The sequence below is a fragment of the Ipomoea nil genome, unplaced genomic scaffold, assembly GCF_001879475.1.
Source record: "Ipomoea nil cultivar Tokyo-kokei standard unplaced genomic scaffold, Asagao_1.1 scaffold1317, whole genome shotgun sequence".
NCBI classification, from domain to species: domain Eukaryota; kingdom Viridiplantae; phylum Streptophyta; class Magnoliopsida; order Solanales; family Convolvulaceae; genus Ipomoea; species Ipomoea nil.
The window spans coordinates 5,309,122-5,326,996 of record NW_017617745.1 but is presented as its reverse complement, the minus strand read 5'-3'; the positions used below and the strand labels follow the sequence as shown (position 1 = coordinate 5,326,996).

The window sequence follows — 17,875 nt, the reverse complement described above, 5'->3', positions numbered from 1 at the left end:
AAGGTACACATGAAAGCACATGCTAATAAATAGTGACAATAAGCAGGTATCACTAGTTGGAAGTAATTAATTTTTGGTTTAATTTACAAGTACATACTACAAACCTTTAAAAGAATGTAATAAATAACCTATGAAAGTGTCATACTATGAACCAAACGGTAGATATATAATACACATATTTATAATTAACAAATCTGTTTTCAACAAAAAAATCAACAAATCTTTTTGCAAAAGGTAAATATGACCAGTTTTCATATTAAAAGGTCTCTAATATAACATTTTCGGTTGCTGTTGTGTAACACAAGTTTTTTTAGAAAAAATTGTAATTTATGTACGTCTATAATATGTCAATTATCAATGTTACTCCTTAATTATTAGTGGGATAAATGTTGCCCTTCAATTTTTAAAACGGTACATATATTTTCCACTAATAATTCAGGAGTAACATTATTAATTGACATATTATTTACAATTTTTTGTTGAGTACTACTAATTCTATTACAATGTATTAGATGTCTATATATACTTTCTCAACATATTAAAGCACAAACAGTCAATGTCTCTACTGAAATTCGAATCAGTGACCTCACATTTGAGAGAACCACAGTTATGACGCTTGAACCTGTGACCTCCCACCGATTTTCTGAATGCTATTTTAATTTGATTGCTGAAAAAGGAAAAACTTATAATTCCTTTTTATAGAGGGGAATTTTAAGTTAGTTTATAATTTTATATGTGCATGACGTTATGTTATTATTATTAGTATTTGAAAAATAGTGCCTAACATTATGATTCTGACCTCATAATCTTGGTGGTTGACTGTTAGGTTGTTGTATTAATATTCCATATGTCACCACTCTATCTTTATCCCCAGTATCAAATCCTGTTTTTATTTTTTATTTTAAGGAATTAAATTTAATAATATCAGCATTATTTTAATCAAAAGTCAAATTGACTATCGGAATGAGATGAAGAAATGACGAGTATCGTAAGTTTAGTACATTGATCAAATCAATTTTATTATTAATATCCTAAATAATTGACAATACACACACACACACACACACACACACACACACACACACACACACACACACACACACACATATATATATATATATATATATATATATATATATATATATATATATATATATATATATATATATATATATATATATATAACATCAATTACAGTATAATCAACGAATTAAAAATATTATTATAACTAATAACACTAAATTTGTACTTTAGTTTGTATTGATTATGAAAAAATTCACACAAGATGCAATTTTATGTATGGGCTGGTGTGAGGCGGTCTAACAAGTCTCAATTTGTGAGACGATTCAGATCTAATAAAAATGAGTGATAATAGAATTGTAAATATAATTAATATATAGTTTAAGTCTATATATAATATTTTATATCACAAATATAGTATTTTATTGTAAAACTGTAATAGACAATTTATAATAAATAAATTAATAACATAACAGAATTACAGATATCACAAATATTTTAGGCCTTATTATAATATACTTTATAGCATAAATATAGTAGTTTATAACAAAATTCTAATAATTAAACAATATTCAGTAAGCCAATCATTAACTAATTATTACTTTAAGCCTTATATACAATATACTTTACAGCATAAACGTAGTACTTTATATAGTAATAACATAATTGAAGTGTTTTTTTTTTTTTTACTACTACTGACTTTATTACATTGTAGTACCTGTTCATCTATACTTTCTTAACGTGTTTGAAGCACAAAGAGTCAATATCGCCTCCACTAAGGCTCAATCTTATGACCTTCCATATGGAAGAGTCACTACATGTCTATCTTTGCACAAGGTGCTTGGCTCTTGAAGTCTTATATATAATACTTTATAGCATAAAAGTAACACACATTTTGTAGGGAATAAAGTAGGGGTAAAAACATTTATTTTTAATGACGAGGAGAACACGCCACCATACTCAAGTAACTCAACATCAAAAATAGCAAGTATTCTATTTTAATTAAATATAAAGTAAGAAATATTATAATATTTTTTTTCTGAGTACTATTGACTCTATTATAAGGTAGTATTTGTTACAGACTCGTTACAAATGTAGTATCTGTTCTGTTTTCTCAACCTATTGAAGCACAAAAGCGGTGATATTGTATACGTTCCATGTATAACTACTTTCCCAACCTATTGAACATAAAAGCGAGAATATCTAACTCTCATTTAGGAGAGTCACTTTAATTCGTGCCACTAGACAATAACGTCATTGGCTAAGATGTGAGGGGAACAAAATCAACAAATTATGAGCTGGTTCAGGCTCCTGTCCCGTTGCAATTAACGCGCCCAAAGAAACAGTCCTATCTTCCTCTCCATCACATGTATATTAATAGCAGCAACAAACCACTGCATAACCCACAACCGTGATCGACCAAACTATACCAAAAAAGACGACGATTATATATATATATTCTACCTCTCTGATCTTCTCCGGCGACTATTCGACTAACAACCGCCACTCTTCCAGACCCCATCTCACTTGTCGTCTTTAGTCAACAAACCTTACCTCACGGCTTACCACAACTATATATCATCATCTCATCTACTTAGCCATTATATTTATCTTCGATTATCCTGTAACCCCGGCCGTCTATCATACCTGTAATCTTTCTTTGCTCTAAATGGACAACCGGAGAGCGTTTCCCGGCGGCGAGAAACCGCCGGCGGAGAAGGAGGAGGAGGAGGAAAATGAGAGGAGGAAAGCAGTTAAGAAAGTGTCATTAATGAAACTGTTCTCCTTCGCCGATGGTGTGGACTATGTTCTGATGTTTGTCGGATTTGTTGGCGCCTGTGTGCATGGGGCTTCTGTCCCTGTCTTCTTTGTTTTCTTCGGCAAAATTATAGATGTGATTGGGGAGGCTTTTCTTTTCCCGGCAGAAGCTTCCCATAAAGTTGCCAAGGTAAAAATTTATGAGTTAATACCTACTTTACTCTTCCACTATACTGGTTTAATTTTTCTGGGTTTAGTCCTAAACCACCTTTTGTACTAGATGATTTTTTTCAATTGAGTCTTATGTTAAAATAACTTCTACTATTTGGTTGGACTCTGTTCCTACTTATATTACTTCTATCATTTAATAAGATGTTTTAAATTTCCTTTCAAAAAAAAAAAAAAAAAAACTTGGTAAGTTCGCATCTATTAATTAATACCTAATTTAGTCTTTAATTATAATAGTTTTACTCAAGTTAGTCCTGGACTATAGTGATTTTATCCAATTTAAATCTCGACTGTACTGATTTTTCACAATTGAGTCTTTGATTCTAACAACTGAAGACTCAATTAGGTAAAATTATCAAAGTTGATGACCTAATTAAATACCAAAAGTCCTTTAGAACTAAATCTAAAAAAACTACTGTAGTCGATGACTGAATTAGGTATTAACTCATATATTTACAATACATAAGCTCACGATTCTTTATAGTCTAGTATTAGTTCTGTACTTTCTCAATCTTCTTCAACCCAATTAAGAATCAATGTTTCCACCACCGAATTCGATCATATGATCACCCATATGGAATGATAAAGAAGTGTCTATTATCATACTACATATATAGTAGTTGGCTATTGGACATATAATATATAAACATAGATGTGCAATCCAACTATGAACTTAGTTTTTTTTTTTTTGAAATGAACTTAGTTTTTTAGTTCAGATAAATCAAATACATGCTTCAATTACAAGATCTAGTTTTCCAAATTATTTAAAACTTTCATCGACATTAGATATTCACTACTAATTTCTCATTAAACCCAATAATTTTTTGTATAACATTTTAATCTTATATATTTTACTCTTAAAATTTTCATTTTGTTTGTAATTGCAGTACTCCTTGGATTTTGTTTACTTAAGTATCGTCATACTCTTTTCATCATGGACAGGTATGAATTAAAATTATTTTTCTTTTGTTTGCATTATAGATATAATATTAATTAAATAAAAAAAGAGTATATAGTAATTGTGATTTGAAAATAATAGAGGTGGCATGTTGGATGCACACCGGAGAGAGGCAAGCGGCGAAGATGAGAATGGCATATTTGAGGTCTATGTTGAATCAAGACATTAGTCTTTTTGATACTGAAGCTTCAACTGGAGAAGTCATTTCTGCAATTACTACTGACATTATTGTAGTTCAAGATGCCATCTCTGAGAAGGTACATTTTTTTTCATTCTCCTAAAAGGTTAAATCCTCGAATCCAAAAACCCCCACACCTCGACCAGACAGAAAATTTGAGAAGATAATTTTTTTCCTATATATGCATCAAGTATACTAACATTATAAATTAAGCTTAGTTTATACATTTTTTGCACAAAAAAAGAGCCATAGCCCATAGCTTGCAATTATTTTTTTGATGACGAGAGAAATTCGTAGCCACTATCCGAAGTTGTATACTAGGTAAATTCATCTTGTGATCCTACTCGACAAAAAACCACAATGAGATAAATCAATCTACGTTGTTCATAATTGACCAGCTGAAATTATGAAAATCAATAGGTCATTCCTACCGAGAGTCAAATGTAAAACCTTGTGTTACTAAATTAATAGCCTCACCAATTTGGTTGGATTATGTCTGGAATTATTTTAGTTCTTTTTTTTTTTTTTTTCCCCTCCCCATTGAAGAGTAGAGGTCGAAATAGTAAATGCAGCATTTATGGTGAACCAATTATCTTTATTGTTGGGTAGCTGGATCAGTTAACTGGCTGTGGTCTGTGAGAGTTTATACCCAAGAATGAATTAATAAAATGGGCACACTCAATTTGATGCCCATAAAGTTTGGTCTTTTTGAGTTATAAATATAATTCATCTTTTTTAAATTTTTACAAATTTCATCTTTTAATTTAATAATTGTTAAATAATTTATAAACTTAGTGACTACCTGAAACATGATACACACGCACAAATCAGTTAAAAGTAGTGCAATTTTTTAAACATAAATAAATGGAAGAAATTATAATACAAAAATAGACATGGTGGTCCATTGATCGTTAACTTTATATATAGGGTTGCGTTCAAATGAGAATCATTCCTTAAATGAGAACTTGTGAATTATTACATAAATGCACACAGTTTGATTCTCTACACACACAATTTGTCCTGAAGTAGATTATGTGTATTCAATTATTCATACATTTTTTACATTCTTATCTATGGCATGGTTCTCATTTGATCCTTAATATATATATATATATATATATATATATATATATATATATATATATATATATATATATATATATATATAAAAGAATTGACCTTAACGTGTGAGCCTGCAAACTTTTAAAGGATTGTACCGCACTTATTATATGATTGTATCGCATCCAGATACAATTGCACTGCAAGGTGTTTCAGATATGTCTGGCAACCGTAATGATACAATCATGTAGTTGTTGCTGTGTAATCTTTTAGCAGTACGCATTTCGTAAGTTAAGATTACTTCTTATATATGTGGGTGCGTGTGTTGCTTTGGTGACATGCCAATGTTATATGTAGGCTAGTTGGTCTATACTCTATAGAGACATGGAGTCATGGTCATGTATTGCAATTTCTTTGTCTGCAATGGAGAATTGATTGAATTGCAGCTTTGCAGATTGAAATTTGAATATTTTAAAAATTAAAATCCTGACATTCTATTTTCAAATAAAAAAAAATCCTGACATTCTTACCTAGAATTTGGGAAATTATCAGTAGCATTCAAAAGAATTTGGGAAATTAAATAGATACACGTTATTTTGTCTCTCATATTTATTGCATGAATGAATGCATGCCAACATTTGAACATTCTTCAATTCATTAGTTGCTTATTGGTTTAACATTGTTTTTACAAAAGCATTCTTATTAGTAGCAAAAGGCATATGACATAAAAAGGTAGAAAATCACAAGTTTATTCTCTAACAAAGATGTTGTTTTCTTTCTTAAAATTATTTGTTAATTAGTGTTTTACTAAGCAATATCCAAATATATTTATAATTATTTTTTTATAATGTAATAAATTTATTACGAATAATAAATTATTATTAAATAAATAATAACTTTTTCTGAAATATTTATAATGTTTTAGTTGTCTTATTCTCAAATTAATTGAAATATTTCTTTAATTAATTTTTTCAATTTCTTTTTTTATAAACGGTAAATCACAATGCATAGCATGTAATATTATAAATAAAACTCTCTTTTATTAAAAATACCATAAATAGGTTATTATATATATATATATATATATATATATATATATATATATATATATATATATATATATATATATATATTTGCTTTGGTTGAAAAGTATGATATGTAACATTATTTTATTAATGTAAGTATGATAATGTCGTATAATATTGTATGTTTAAGTTATGTGATTACCTCAACCTCTATGTAGGATTTTTTGAGTAACGTTAGAGGTAATTACATTACCTTCATGGCTTCATCTTATTAAGTATTATATTATTACATTACATTTTAATATTTCAATTTTGTCCTTATCAGCTACCCCTTATATATACTAATAAATAAAATATTAATAACAATAATATATTTATACACATATAAAATAGTGTACAGTTATATGTGCATATATTATTTTAATTAATTAATTAATTAATTAATTAATTTATATTGAAGATATTTAAGTAAATTATGCAACACAATTTAAAATATAACATCAACTAAATTTAAGGGAGTGTTCATATGGGAGGTTATGAGTTCGAGTCTCAGTGGAGGTGTTATTGGCTCTTTGTGCTTCAGTAGGTTGAGAAAGTAGTTAAGAATAGATATTACATTGTAATAGAGTCAGTAGCGTTCAAAAAAAATTAAAAAGAGTGTTTGGTAAATGTCTGATCAATCATTTTTGACATTTTACTGGGCAAAATGCCATTTGAATTATTTGGTAACTTATCGTTTTGGAGCTTCATTTTGCTCCACGCTGGAATCCAAAACGCCCCAAAATTGCCCCTCTTAAAAAAGAATTTAATTGCAACATTTTAATGAGTCAAAGGCCACTTTTGGTTGCACATCTAGTGTGGGAATCGGATGGGCAACTCTTTCATAGAAAGAGGGGCATTGAGCTCCTCTTTCTCCTTCGTCTTTTTTATTGATTTTGTTTGTGTTGTGTATTGTTGTTATTATCAATGTCAAGGTCATTTTAGATGTAATCAACTCATTAGAGTAAACAACTAATTTATCAAACACATTATTGAACCAGTTAACTCAACCCGCTATAATCTAACAAGCTAATTGACAAACACCCCATATTATTCTTCTTTTTGTGTAAAACTAGATATGGATTTAGGTTAATTAGTAGAGTAGAGTTGTTGATGTTGTGTTATTTCAGTGAATTCCAATAATACATATGTTGGAGTTGTAGCTGAAGAAATAATAATATATTGGAGTGTGTATGTTCAGGTGGGAAATTTCATGCACTACATAAGCAGGTTCATAGCAGGATTCACAATAGGTTTCATAAGGTTGTGGCAAATCAGCTTGGTCACCCTCTCCATTGTCCCCCTCATAGCTCTCGCCGGCGGAGTCTACGCCTTCGTCGCCACCGGCCTAATCGCCAGAGTTCGCAAGTCCTATGTTAGAGCCGGTGAAATCGCCCAAGAGGTAATTGAAGCATGTGTTCCGTTTCAATTAAAGTATGAGGCTCATTACAATAAAAAGGGTTGTATGCTCAACACGTTTCCTGACAGAAGTGGGTTATTAGCTCTGATACTCTATTTCAAAAAAAGTCTAAATTGATAGTTGGATTGCACATTTATGTGCTTTTTGTTACGACTGAAATCTCCTATACCTCAGGTGGTCGGTAATGTCAGAACAGTGCAAGCGTTTACCGGAGAAGAGAAGGCGGTGAAGTCATACACAGAGGCATTACTGAACACATACAAATATGGAAAGAAGGCAGGGCTAGCCAAAGGGCTCGGATTGGGCACCTTGCATTGTGTCCTTTTCCTTTCTTGGTCCTTGCTTGTGTGGTTCACTAGCATAGTTGTCCATAAGAACATTGCCAATGGAGGGGACTCTTTTACCACCATGCTTAATGTTGTCATTGCTGGCCTGTATGTATCCATTTCTCTCCCCTCCCCCCACCCCCCCCCCCCACCGCCCCCCCCCCCCACAAAACAATAAAAAAAAAAATAACATATGAGTTTATAAAGTCATGAGTTAGACTGATCTTTTCCATTGACTTCTAATTGCAGGTCACTGGGGCAGGCAGCACCGGATGTTTCAGCTTTTATCCGAGCGAAGGCGGCTGCTTATCCCATATTCGAGATGATCGAGAGAAACACAGCAAACAAAACCAACAGCTCAAGGAGCGGAGGAAGGAAACTGAATCAACTAGACGGGCACATCGAATTCAAGGATGTGTGTTTTAGTTACCCATCTCGCCCGGATGTGTTGATCTTTGACAAGCTGTGTCTCGATATCCCCCCGGGGAAGATTGTAGCCCTAGTAGGAGGGAGTGGATCAGGGAAGAGCACTGTTGTGTCCTTGATTGAACGGTTCTATGAGCCTAATTCTGGGCAGATACTATTGGATGGAGTTGAGAGCAGTGAACTTGAGGTCAAGTGGCTTAGGCAACAAATTGGATTGGTTAATCAAGAACCTGCCCTTTTTGCCACAACCATAAGGGAGAATATTCTGTATGGAAAAGAGGATGCTACCCCTGATGAAATTGCACATGCCACAAAACTTTCTGGGGCAATCACCTTCATCAACAACCTCCCTGACAGGTTTGAAACTCAGGTATAGTAGGCATTTCAAATTCCCCAAATTTCAACCTGTGAAATTATTAGCCTTAGTTTGGTAACATAGCTAATCAACCAATTTTGGTTGGTTTGACATGGTCAAACAGTAAACATGAGTGTTTGATTAATAAGTTTTTTGTAACCATTTATTGCTTCAAAACGTTAAAATTTAAAACGTGACTAAAAGCAGTACTTTTTATCAGTTTTTGAGACAATAAATTATTTTTCTCAAAACACCGCCAATAATATATATATATATATATATATATATATATATATATATATATATTGGTTTAAACTATGGGTTGTGCAAATAGGTACTTTTTTTTTTTTTTTTTTTTTTGTTTAAACTAGGGGGTTGTGCAAATAGGTTCAACAGTCCGGCCTGTGCTATTAGCGGATCAAACCCGCTAACATAATTCGCGAACAGCTATTGGCTAATTTTTTTTTTTTGTCAGACCACGAGGTGTTTTGAGCATAGCTAGTCCTAATTGTAGGAGGCACTTTAAGCCTGTACCATACTCATACTAATCCTTGTTCGCACCTAGCCGGCTCAATTGTAGGAGGCACCTTTAAACCTGTACCATACTCAAACTAATTCCTGTTCGCACCTAGCCGGCCCAATTAAAGGACAAAATGATGGTCAGATTGATTTTTTTCATACTAGAGTGGTTTGAACTTCCGACCTCTCTTAGGGAACACGACCACTCCAACTAACCAAGCTGGTTTCGGCTAATTCAATAAGCTAATAAGTATTTGCTGAACACGCCATTGTGAATTCACCACACATATTATAAATGTTGAGTAGCCTGAATAAATATGTGAAATGCCTAGCAACACAAATATGCAATGTGATGGAGCTTTAATTAAGTTGTGTTGTATATCATATACATATATATATCCATTTGCAGGTGGGTGAGAGAGGGGTACAATTATCTGGAGGACAAAAGCAAAGAATTGCAATCTCTCGTGCAATAGTGAAGAACCCTTCGATACTTTTGTTAGACGAAGCCACAAGTGCACTTGATGCTGAATCCGAGAAGAGTGTGCAGGAGGCTCTTGATCGTGTGATGGTGGGGCGGACAACTATTATTGTGGCTCATAATCTCTCCACCATTAGAAATGCTGATGTCATAGCTGTTGTTCAAAGTGGGAACATAGTAGAAATTGGCTGCCATGAGGAGCTCATATCAAAACCAAATGGTGCCTATGCATCTCTTGTTCAACTTCAAGAGGCCGCAGGTTCATTGGACCGCCTTCCCTCTCGTGCTCATAATAATATGGGACAACCTATCAGGTACCACTTCTACATCATGCAAACATGTCCTGTTTGGTAATATAGCTGATAAGGTCAATTTTAACACATTTGATTAAGTTTTGTTGGTTTAACTGGTCAATAAGCTATTTTAAATGTTTGGTAAAATGATTTATTGTATTAATTTATTGTGTCAATAAACTAAAATTTGAAAAGCTAAGGAGGGTAGAGTTTTAAATTAGCTGATTGACCTTAATTATGAAATGACCATTTTACCCCTATCATCCCTAACATTTATACATATTGTTGTTCCTCTGCTTTGCAACCCCCCCCCCCCCCACCCACCCCCTTTTTTTTTTTGGTTTTTGTAACAAAAATAATAATTTTTTCTTTATTTTTGATTTTACTCATCCATGAAATCCATAATAATAATAATAATAATAATAATAATAATAATAATAATAATAATGCCAAAGACCCTTGTGGTCGAGCGGTATAACTGGAGAGGTTACAGGTTCGAACTCCCGTGGGGAGCATTGACTCTTTGCTTCAATATGTTAAGAAAGTATGTATAAACAAATACTCTATACTACATTGTTATAGATTTAATAAATTAGCACAATATGTTTATGATCTTATGGAATTTCCGACCACATGAAAAGTGATCTTAAATCAAGTCGAAAGCAAAAAGTGGTCGAAAATAGCAACAAAGGTTTTTCTGGACACCAAAAGCTGTCAACTTGATTTAAAATCACTTTCAGGTGGTCCGAAATTCCTTAATTTCCAGCAGTGTTTACCAAACATTTTTTTACAACTAACTACTACTATCAGATGGTTCAACCAGTTAATCCAATAAGCTATTAGCTAACTTAATCAGCTATCAGCCATTTGCCAAACACCCCTATATCATAAACCATCTTGTAATGGACCTTGGAAAATGTTGAAGAAATGTATTGTTACAGTTCAATTGCTTCTTTCTTGTGGGCATTCATGAAACGTATGTCTTGTTTTTTTGGCTAATTCACTCACAACTAGAAGCATACACATTAATTAACTTCCATAGACCGTTATTCTATTGTTATTGGAATTCTTTATTTGTTTATTAATGTTAGTTTCTCCCATTTCAACAGAAGCAATATAATCCATATGCAATATGTGCATTTTTTTCTTCAATTACCTTAATTTGATCTCCATAGTGGCAGGTATTCTCGTGAAGGAAGTATAAGGTATTCGCGAGAATTATCCCGAACATCAACGAGAAGTCATGGTGCTAGTTTTCGCTCTGATAAATCAGCTAGTAAAGTTGGTGATAATAGCGAAGAAGATGATGATAAAGCAACTCGGGTTTCTCCAAAAAGATTGTATACTATGATTGGTCCTGACTGGTACTATGGAGTTATTGGGACTATTTGTGTATTTATTGCTGGAGCTCAGATGCCACTGTTTGCCCTTGGGGTAACTCAAGCACTGGTATCTTACTACATGGATTGGGACACAACTCGCCGAGAAGTGAAGAAGATTTGCTTACTCTTCTGTGGTGGTGCCTTTATAACTATCAATGTTCATGCCATTGCTCATTGTTGCTTCGGAATCATGGGCGAGAGGCTCACACTTCGCGTTCGAGAGAAGATGTTTTCAGGTAATTGTTATACCTGTAATTGCAGGTCACTAGGGTTCTGTCAAAAGGTGGCCAGTCACGTTTGGAGAAGGCACCAGTTGATATGCCTTCTCCAAATGCAACTGGTGACTGTTTGACCCGAAAATTGGTTGGAGGCTTGGGGGAACCTTAGTGACTTGGATGTAATTACTGGTCACCAAATGGTTTTTGGATTTCAGTGCTCAAAAATAACATGTTTATGAGTTTAATTGCAACTTTTGTTGATGCTGTGTTTCGTTCTTGTATGTGCAGCTATGCTAAAAAACGAGATAGGATGGTTCGATGTGATGGACAACACGAGTTCTATGTTAGCTTCACGCTTAGAAAGCGATGCGACTCTATTGCGAACCGTGGTTGTTGATCGGTCCAGTATTCTGTTACAAAATGTAGGCTTGGTGGTCACTTCTTTCATCATTGCTTTTATCTTGAACTGGAGGCTAACCCTTGTAGTCCTGGCAATGTATCCTCTTATCGTCTCTGGCCACATCAGTGAGGTTTGTTAGTTTCATCTTAATTATTCAGCAGCCATAAACTGACCAAAAAACATGTATAAACATGTGACTGATTAGCTGTTATTTTTGTTTCAGAAACTCTTTATGAAGGGCTTTGGTGGGAACTTGAGCAAAGCCTATCTGAAAGCTAATATGTTTGCTGGTGAGGCTGTGAGTAACATTCGAACCGTTGCAGCTTTCTGTTCCGAGGAGAAGGTTCTTGATCAATACGCTCACGAACTTGTGGAGCCCTCGAAGAGTTCATTTTATCGCGGTCAGGTTGCTGGGATTCTTTATGGGGTGGCTCAGTTTTTCATCTTCTCGTCCTATGCTCTTGCTTTATGGTATGTTACGTTGCAGGGTGAATCAATTAGCTAGTCTAACCAATGGCCTTATATATAATGTAAGTTTTTGAACTACTTACTGTAATGTAGGTATGGTTCTATTTTGATGGGAAAGGAGATTTCGAGCTTTCAATCTGTGATGAAGGCGTTTATGGTTCTGATTGTAACGGCTTTGGCCATGGGAGAGACCCTGGCAATGGCGCCCGACCTCATAAAAGGAAACCAAATGGTGGCATCCGTGTTTGAAGTACTAGATCGCAAGACAGAGATCTTAGCTGATGTGGGGGAGGAGTTGATAAAAGTGGAAGGCACAATTGAGCTCAGGGATGTGGAGTTTAGCTACCCTTCCCGGCCTGATACTCCGATTTTCAAAGATTTCAACATGAGAGTGCGCCCGGGCAAGAGCATGGCGTTAGTCGGGCAGAGTGGTTCTGGTAAAAGTTCGGTTATCTCTCTCATTTTGAGGTTTTATGATCCAATATCCGGGAAAGTCATGATTGATGGTTAGTATTTTCGACCTAAATTCAGGAAGAACTGTCAGATTCGATGTGTTCTGTTTCAACTAAAACTTTTACTTAAATCGATACAGGTAAAGATATCAAGAACCTAAAGCTCAAGTCTCTAAGGAAGCACATTGGACTTGTCCAACAAGAACCTGCCCTTTTCGCCACATCGATCTACGAAAACATCCTCTATGGCAAAGAGGGAGCAACCGAGTCAGAAGTGATAGAAGCCGCAAAGCTAGCCAATGCGCATAGTTTCATTAGTGCTCTCCCCGAGGGCTACTCGACCAAGGTAGGAGAGCGAGGCGTGCAGCTTTCTGGCGGGCAGAAGCAGCGAGTAGCCATAGCCCGAGCCGTCCTAAAGAACCCCGAAATCTTGCTATTGGACGAAGCCACTAGTGCACTCGACGTCGAGTCAGAGCGAATCGTCCAACAAGCTCTCGACAGGCTGATGAAGAGCAGAACATCTGTTGTTGTGGCACATAGATTATCTACCATAAAAAATGCTGACCAAATATGTGTGTTACAAGATGGGAAGATAATAGAGCAGGGGACTCATTCTACACTCATAGAGAACAGGGATGGAGCATATTATAAGCTCATTAACTTACAGCAGCATCAACAACAATGTTAGAAGTTATTTGGGAATTGGGATGCATAATTCAATGTATATCCTCTCCATAAAAATATAATTAAATTTTTTTGTTATACAATTACTGATTTGTAACTGCAAATTAGTGTTCCTTGTTGAGTGTGATCTTTCTGTTTTTACTTTCATAATAAAATTCAGTAGGTATACCACTAGGTATTAGAGGGAACAATTGTTATACCGCCAGGGTCCATCTTGCATTTTGGATCCTAGTCCAAAAATTATATGTCTGCAGTTAATATATTATGTACCTGCAGTTAACCGTTGACGTGTCTGTAAAGAAATTGGAGACGCATAACATGTTTAACTACAAACACATAAAATGGTAACTACAGGTACATAAAATGGTAACTGTAAACACATAATGTCGTTAATAGTTTATATGTCTTAGTTACCATTTTATATATGTAGTTAACATGTTATTTGCCTTTAATTTATTTACATGCACATAAACTGTTAAATACAAGTACATAATATACTAACTGTAGATATATAATCTGAAGGTTATTTTTGGACAAGGGTTCAGTGGTTCATAATATAAGGTAGATTGTGGTCTATGATATAATTTGCTTAGAGGGAGGAACTAAACCTATTTTACATGAATGTTCCAAGTGATGCATATATGGTCTCATCTACAGTTGATCCAGAGAGTACGGTGATGATTTCGTTGGTTGTTGTGTTTTTCCTGGAGAAGGCGACCAGATCTGGTGGCTTACTCCTAGAGAAGGCGACCAGCGACGGTTGAATTGTCGCTGATCGTCGGATTTTCGCATGAATTTCGCCGGATTTTTGTCGGATTTTCGCATGAACTGAAATGACCTGTAATAATAGGCCATTTACTTGTTTTTGGGCCTCATTGCTTCAATTTGACATGTTTGATGGTTTAATTGCACATTTTAAAAGTTTAGGTACCTAATTGACTTTTGATGTAAAATTAATGAACGTATTTGACTCTTTTCCTAAATTAAATTAACATTTTAGTCACTTAAAGTTTGCTCAAAGTATCTCATAATAATTGATGACCATCCATTTCCATCCAACTTCTACACTTCTACTTTGATTCTTTATAAAGCTTCTAGATATATTGCAAATATATATAGTCACAGGAATAGAACAAGTAAATGAGGTCATGGATCCACCAGTTCTTACCAATCTTCCCAACCTCCCATTGACCAAAACAAACAACTCTTGCCTTACGTACCAAAGTGTTTCAATTCTCTCATCTTTAGCTACAAAGGTCAAAATGACTCAATGATCTTACAATGGTAGATAAAAACACTAATCTTACGTTAGCCACACAAAATAATTAAATAAATAAATAAAACAAAAAAAAAAACAAAAAAAAAAAAAAACAAAAACAAAAACAAAAGCATAAAAGCATTAGCCATACAAAATAAATAAATAAACTTAAAACAACAATTAAGTTGACACATATTGATATAGTTTCATAGTAATTAGTTTTTTTTTAATGAATTAATTAAAGAGTAATAGTTAACATATTTTTAGTGGAGGAAATTGTATCTTACATGATGGATTTTTTAGTATATGCACTATAACGTATTCATAGTTTCGAACTTTCTAATGGAAAGCAACAGTGATATCATCACTTCACAAAGTACTTGACATTCAAATAAATGATTAATTAATCAAAATACATCATATTAAGTTTAATTTTTCCTATTAGGAGTATTTCAAACACTTTCCTTCCGGACAAATTACTGTATGGACTATAATAAAAAGTACATTTTTAATATATTAAAAGTACATTATTGGTGTAATGAATGTACATTATACAAAATAATGTATTTTCAGTACTCAAAAATGTACTTTTTCTGAATATAATGTACATTTTTAATATATTAAAAATACATTATTTGTGCACTGAATGTACATTATTTGATAGTATGGTCCACACAATAATGATTGTTCCTTCTTAGCTTAGTCAAAATAAACCCATATTCATTGACCATTTTAGTTGATTAAACTTATTACAAACTAATTAATCATATGAAACTATTTAAGTATATGAAAATTAATAAATTAATATATTTTAGTATTATATCCTTAAAAAAATTGAATTGGTATAGATTTAATTAATTAATTACCATGAAAACTCGGAGACAGTTTCAGAAAATAATTATCTACCCTTCAAGTGCTTTAATTTTTAAAATATGATAACAAGTAGGGCTGCTAGTAGTGGTATATTAAGGTTAGATTATTATTTTGCAGGTGGAGATTGGGGCAAAGTGTAGGGCGTTTACACAGCATGCGTGGATTCATTGGACAATATAATGAATTGCCACATACGCCAGAGTCAGATTAGTAGATAGTATTTGAGAGAAGAAATCAAGGTTCGAATTTTGGTAGCGATAATATGGAGATTATGTTCAAAGTTGACAGATCTCTTGTGTGCATCGGTATTTGGTCATGTCTACTGAGTCATTGAATCACCGAAATTTACATCCTCCTAAATTTTTTGTCAGGTCGGACTGCTGCGGGGCTCTTGGGGTCGGGGATTCAACCTTTTGAGAGAAAAATTTAATTTTACAGGACAATTAAGCACCAATTATTTTATTGAGATTTTTTTTTCGAAAGGATTATTGAGACATGATTACGATGAAATTTACAGATTATTTAGTCTTCAACTCTACAATTACTTCTAATATTTCAATTTTAATTTTTAAAATTAATTAGATTTAGTTAAAAATGTTTATGGGAAGGACGGTGAAGTATGATGAAAGTATGAAATTTTGGACATTTTAACTCAACCATAGTCATGGAATCACAAAAACTTTACAATTTTTTTACATAACCCGTTAACACATATGATATAAAAAAAAATAATAGAGTTAATTTCATTTTTTATTTCTATATTCATAAGTGATATTCCACTTATAGTCCTTTTTTCTTTAGAATATTTCCTGTTGGTCATAGTATTATTGTGACATGACTATATATTTTTTGTCGTCCATCAACAAACCTATTTAAATTGCATTAAATATGAGAGCATTTTAGTCTATTCAGTTCTAATAAGTGTTAATTCATTTGTTGGTCTTAGATTTATATGTATCATTCCACAACTGTGGAGACGCGCGCTACAGTGGAGGCACGGATTGCAATTGAAGAAGACATGGAACTCTAGCTGTGAATTAGGGATTTTTTTCAAAAAATAAAAATGAAAATATAGTGGGTCAACCAACTATGTATTAAAAGACTCGAAATATCCTCGTATTTAACGTCATTTAAATAGGTTTGTTGACGGAAGACAAAAAATAATTATGCCACAATTATACTAAGACCAACAAGACATGTTCTGAAAAAAAAATGTCTAAAAGTAAAATAATACATAAATCTGTGACAAAAATAGAATTAACTCAAAATAATAAGTTATTAGTATTTAGCTTTAACATATTATCATTAGCGGGTTGAATCATTAAATTCTTAGTCTTAATGAACTAACTCATTAAGAACCCATTTATGAGTTATGTTCCACCACGAACCTATTTGTGACATATGGGTAAAATATAAAAGGAGAGTTTAAAAATCTTATTTTTATTGTTTCAAACTTCTAACACTACATCGACTAGGATTGTTATAATATGGACCAAATTATTTTTTTTTTTCATCTTAAATTTATTTTTCTTTTATCTTTGTATACAAATAAAAATTAATCTAAATATTATTATTCAAATTAAAAGATCTAATTAAGATCTTTTAAATGACAACATATTGATTTTTTATTTTAATATAATAATATTTCAAATTAACATACGATTATATTAAGTCACTATATGCCAAGTAGCTTGTAGCTCAATGGTATTTCTATGGTTCTCCTAAATGGGAGGTCACATGTCTGAACTCCAATACTACATTCTAATAGAGTCAGTATACAACACAACTTATAGTCATTTTAAAATACTGAATGTTCATCTTTACAATAATAATGCAACTACATCATGAATACTGATGAGCCTAAAATATGTTTATTAAGAGAATACTAGAGGTGCATTTTCCCAATACAGAATGTTCATTTTATAAATATTGAAAGTCCATCAATAAACAACTAAGATTTAAAAAAATATTAATATGAATATCATTCAAAAGATTTCAATGTGATATTTTTAATAATATATTTCATACCATTGAGTCTCGATCTCATAACCTTCC

General features: G+C 32.9%; 1 protein-coding gene across 2 annotated transcripts; it reads left to right on the top strand.

The window, feature by feature from the left end:
- Positions 1-2,414: 2,414 nt before the first annotated feature.
- On the top strand, positions 2,415-13,889 carry LOC109185396 (ABC transporter B family member 10-like). Of its 2 annotated transcripts, none has more exons than XM_019335403.1 (12): positions 2,415-2,968; positions 3,894-3,948; positions 4,046-4,221; positions 7,467-7,667; positions 7,860-8,119; positions 8,261-8,807; positions 9,721-10,106; positions 11,261-11,703; positions 11,974-12,215; positions 12,309-12,556; positions 12,647-13,059; positions 13,146-13,889. In XM_019335403.1, the coding sequence occupies exons 1-12, from the start codon at positions 2,690-2,692 to the stop codon at positions 13,691-13,693; spliced, it is 3,798 nt and encodes a 1,265-aa protein (XP_019190948.1). In that variant the 5' UTR covers positions 2,415-2,689; the 3' UTR covers positions 13,694-13,889. The 2 variants fall into 2 exon arrangements, with proteins under 2 accessions (XP_019190948.1, XP_019190949.1); XM_019335404.1 differs by having other exon boundaries at positions 11,267-11,703; positions 13,146-13,729.
- Positions 13,890-17,875: the final 3,986 nt, after the last annotated feature.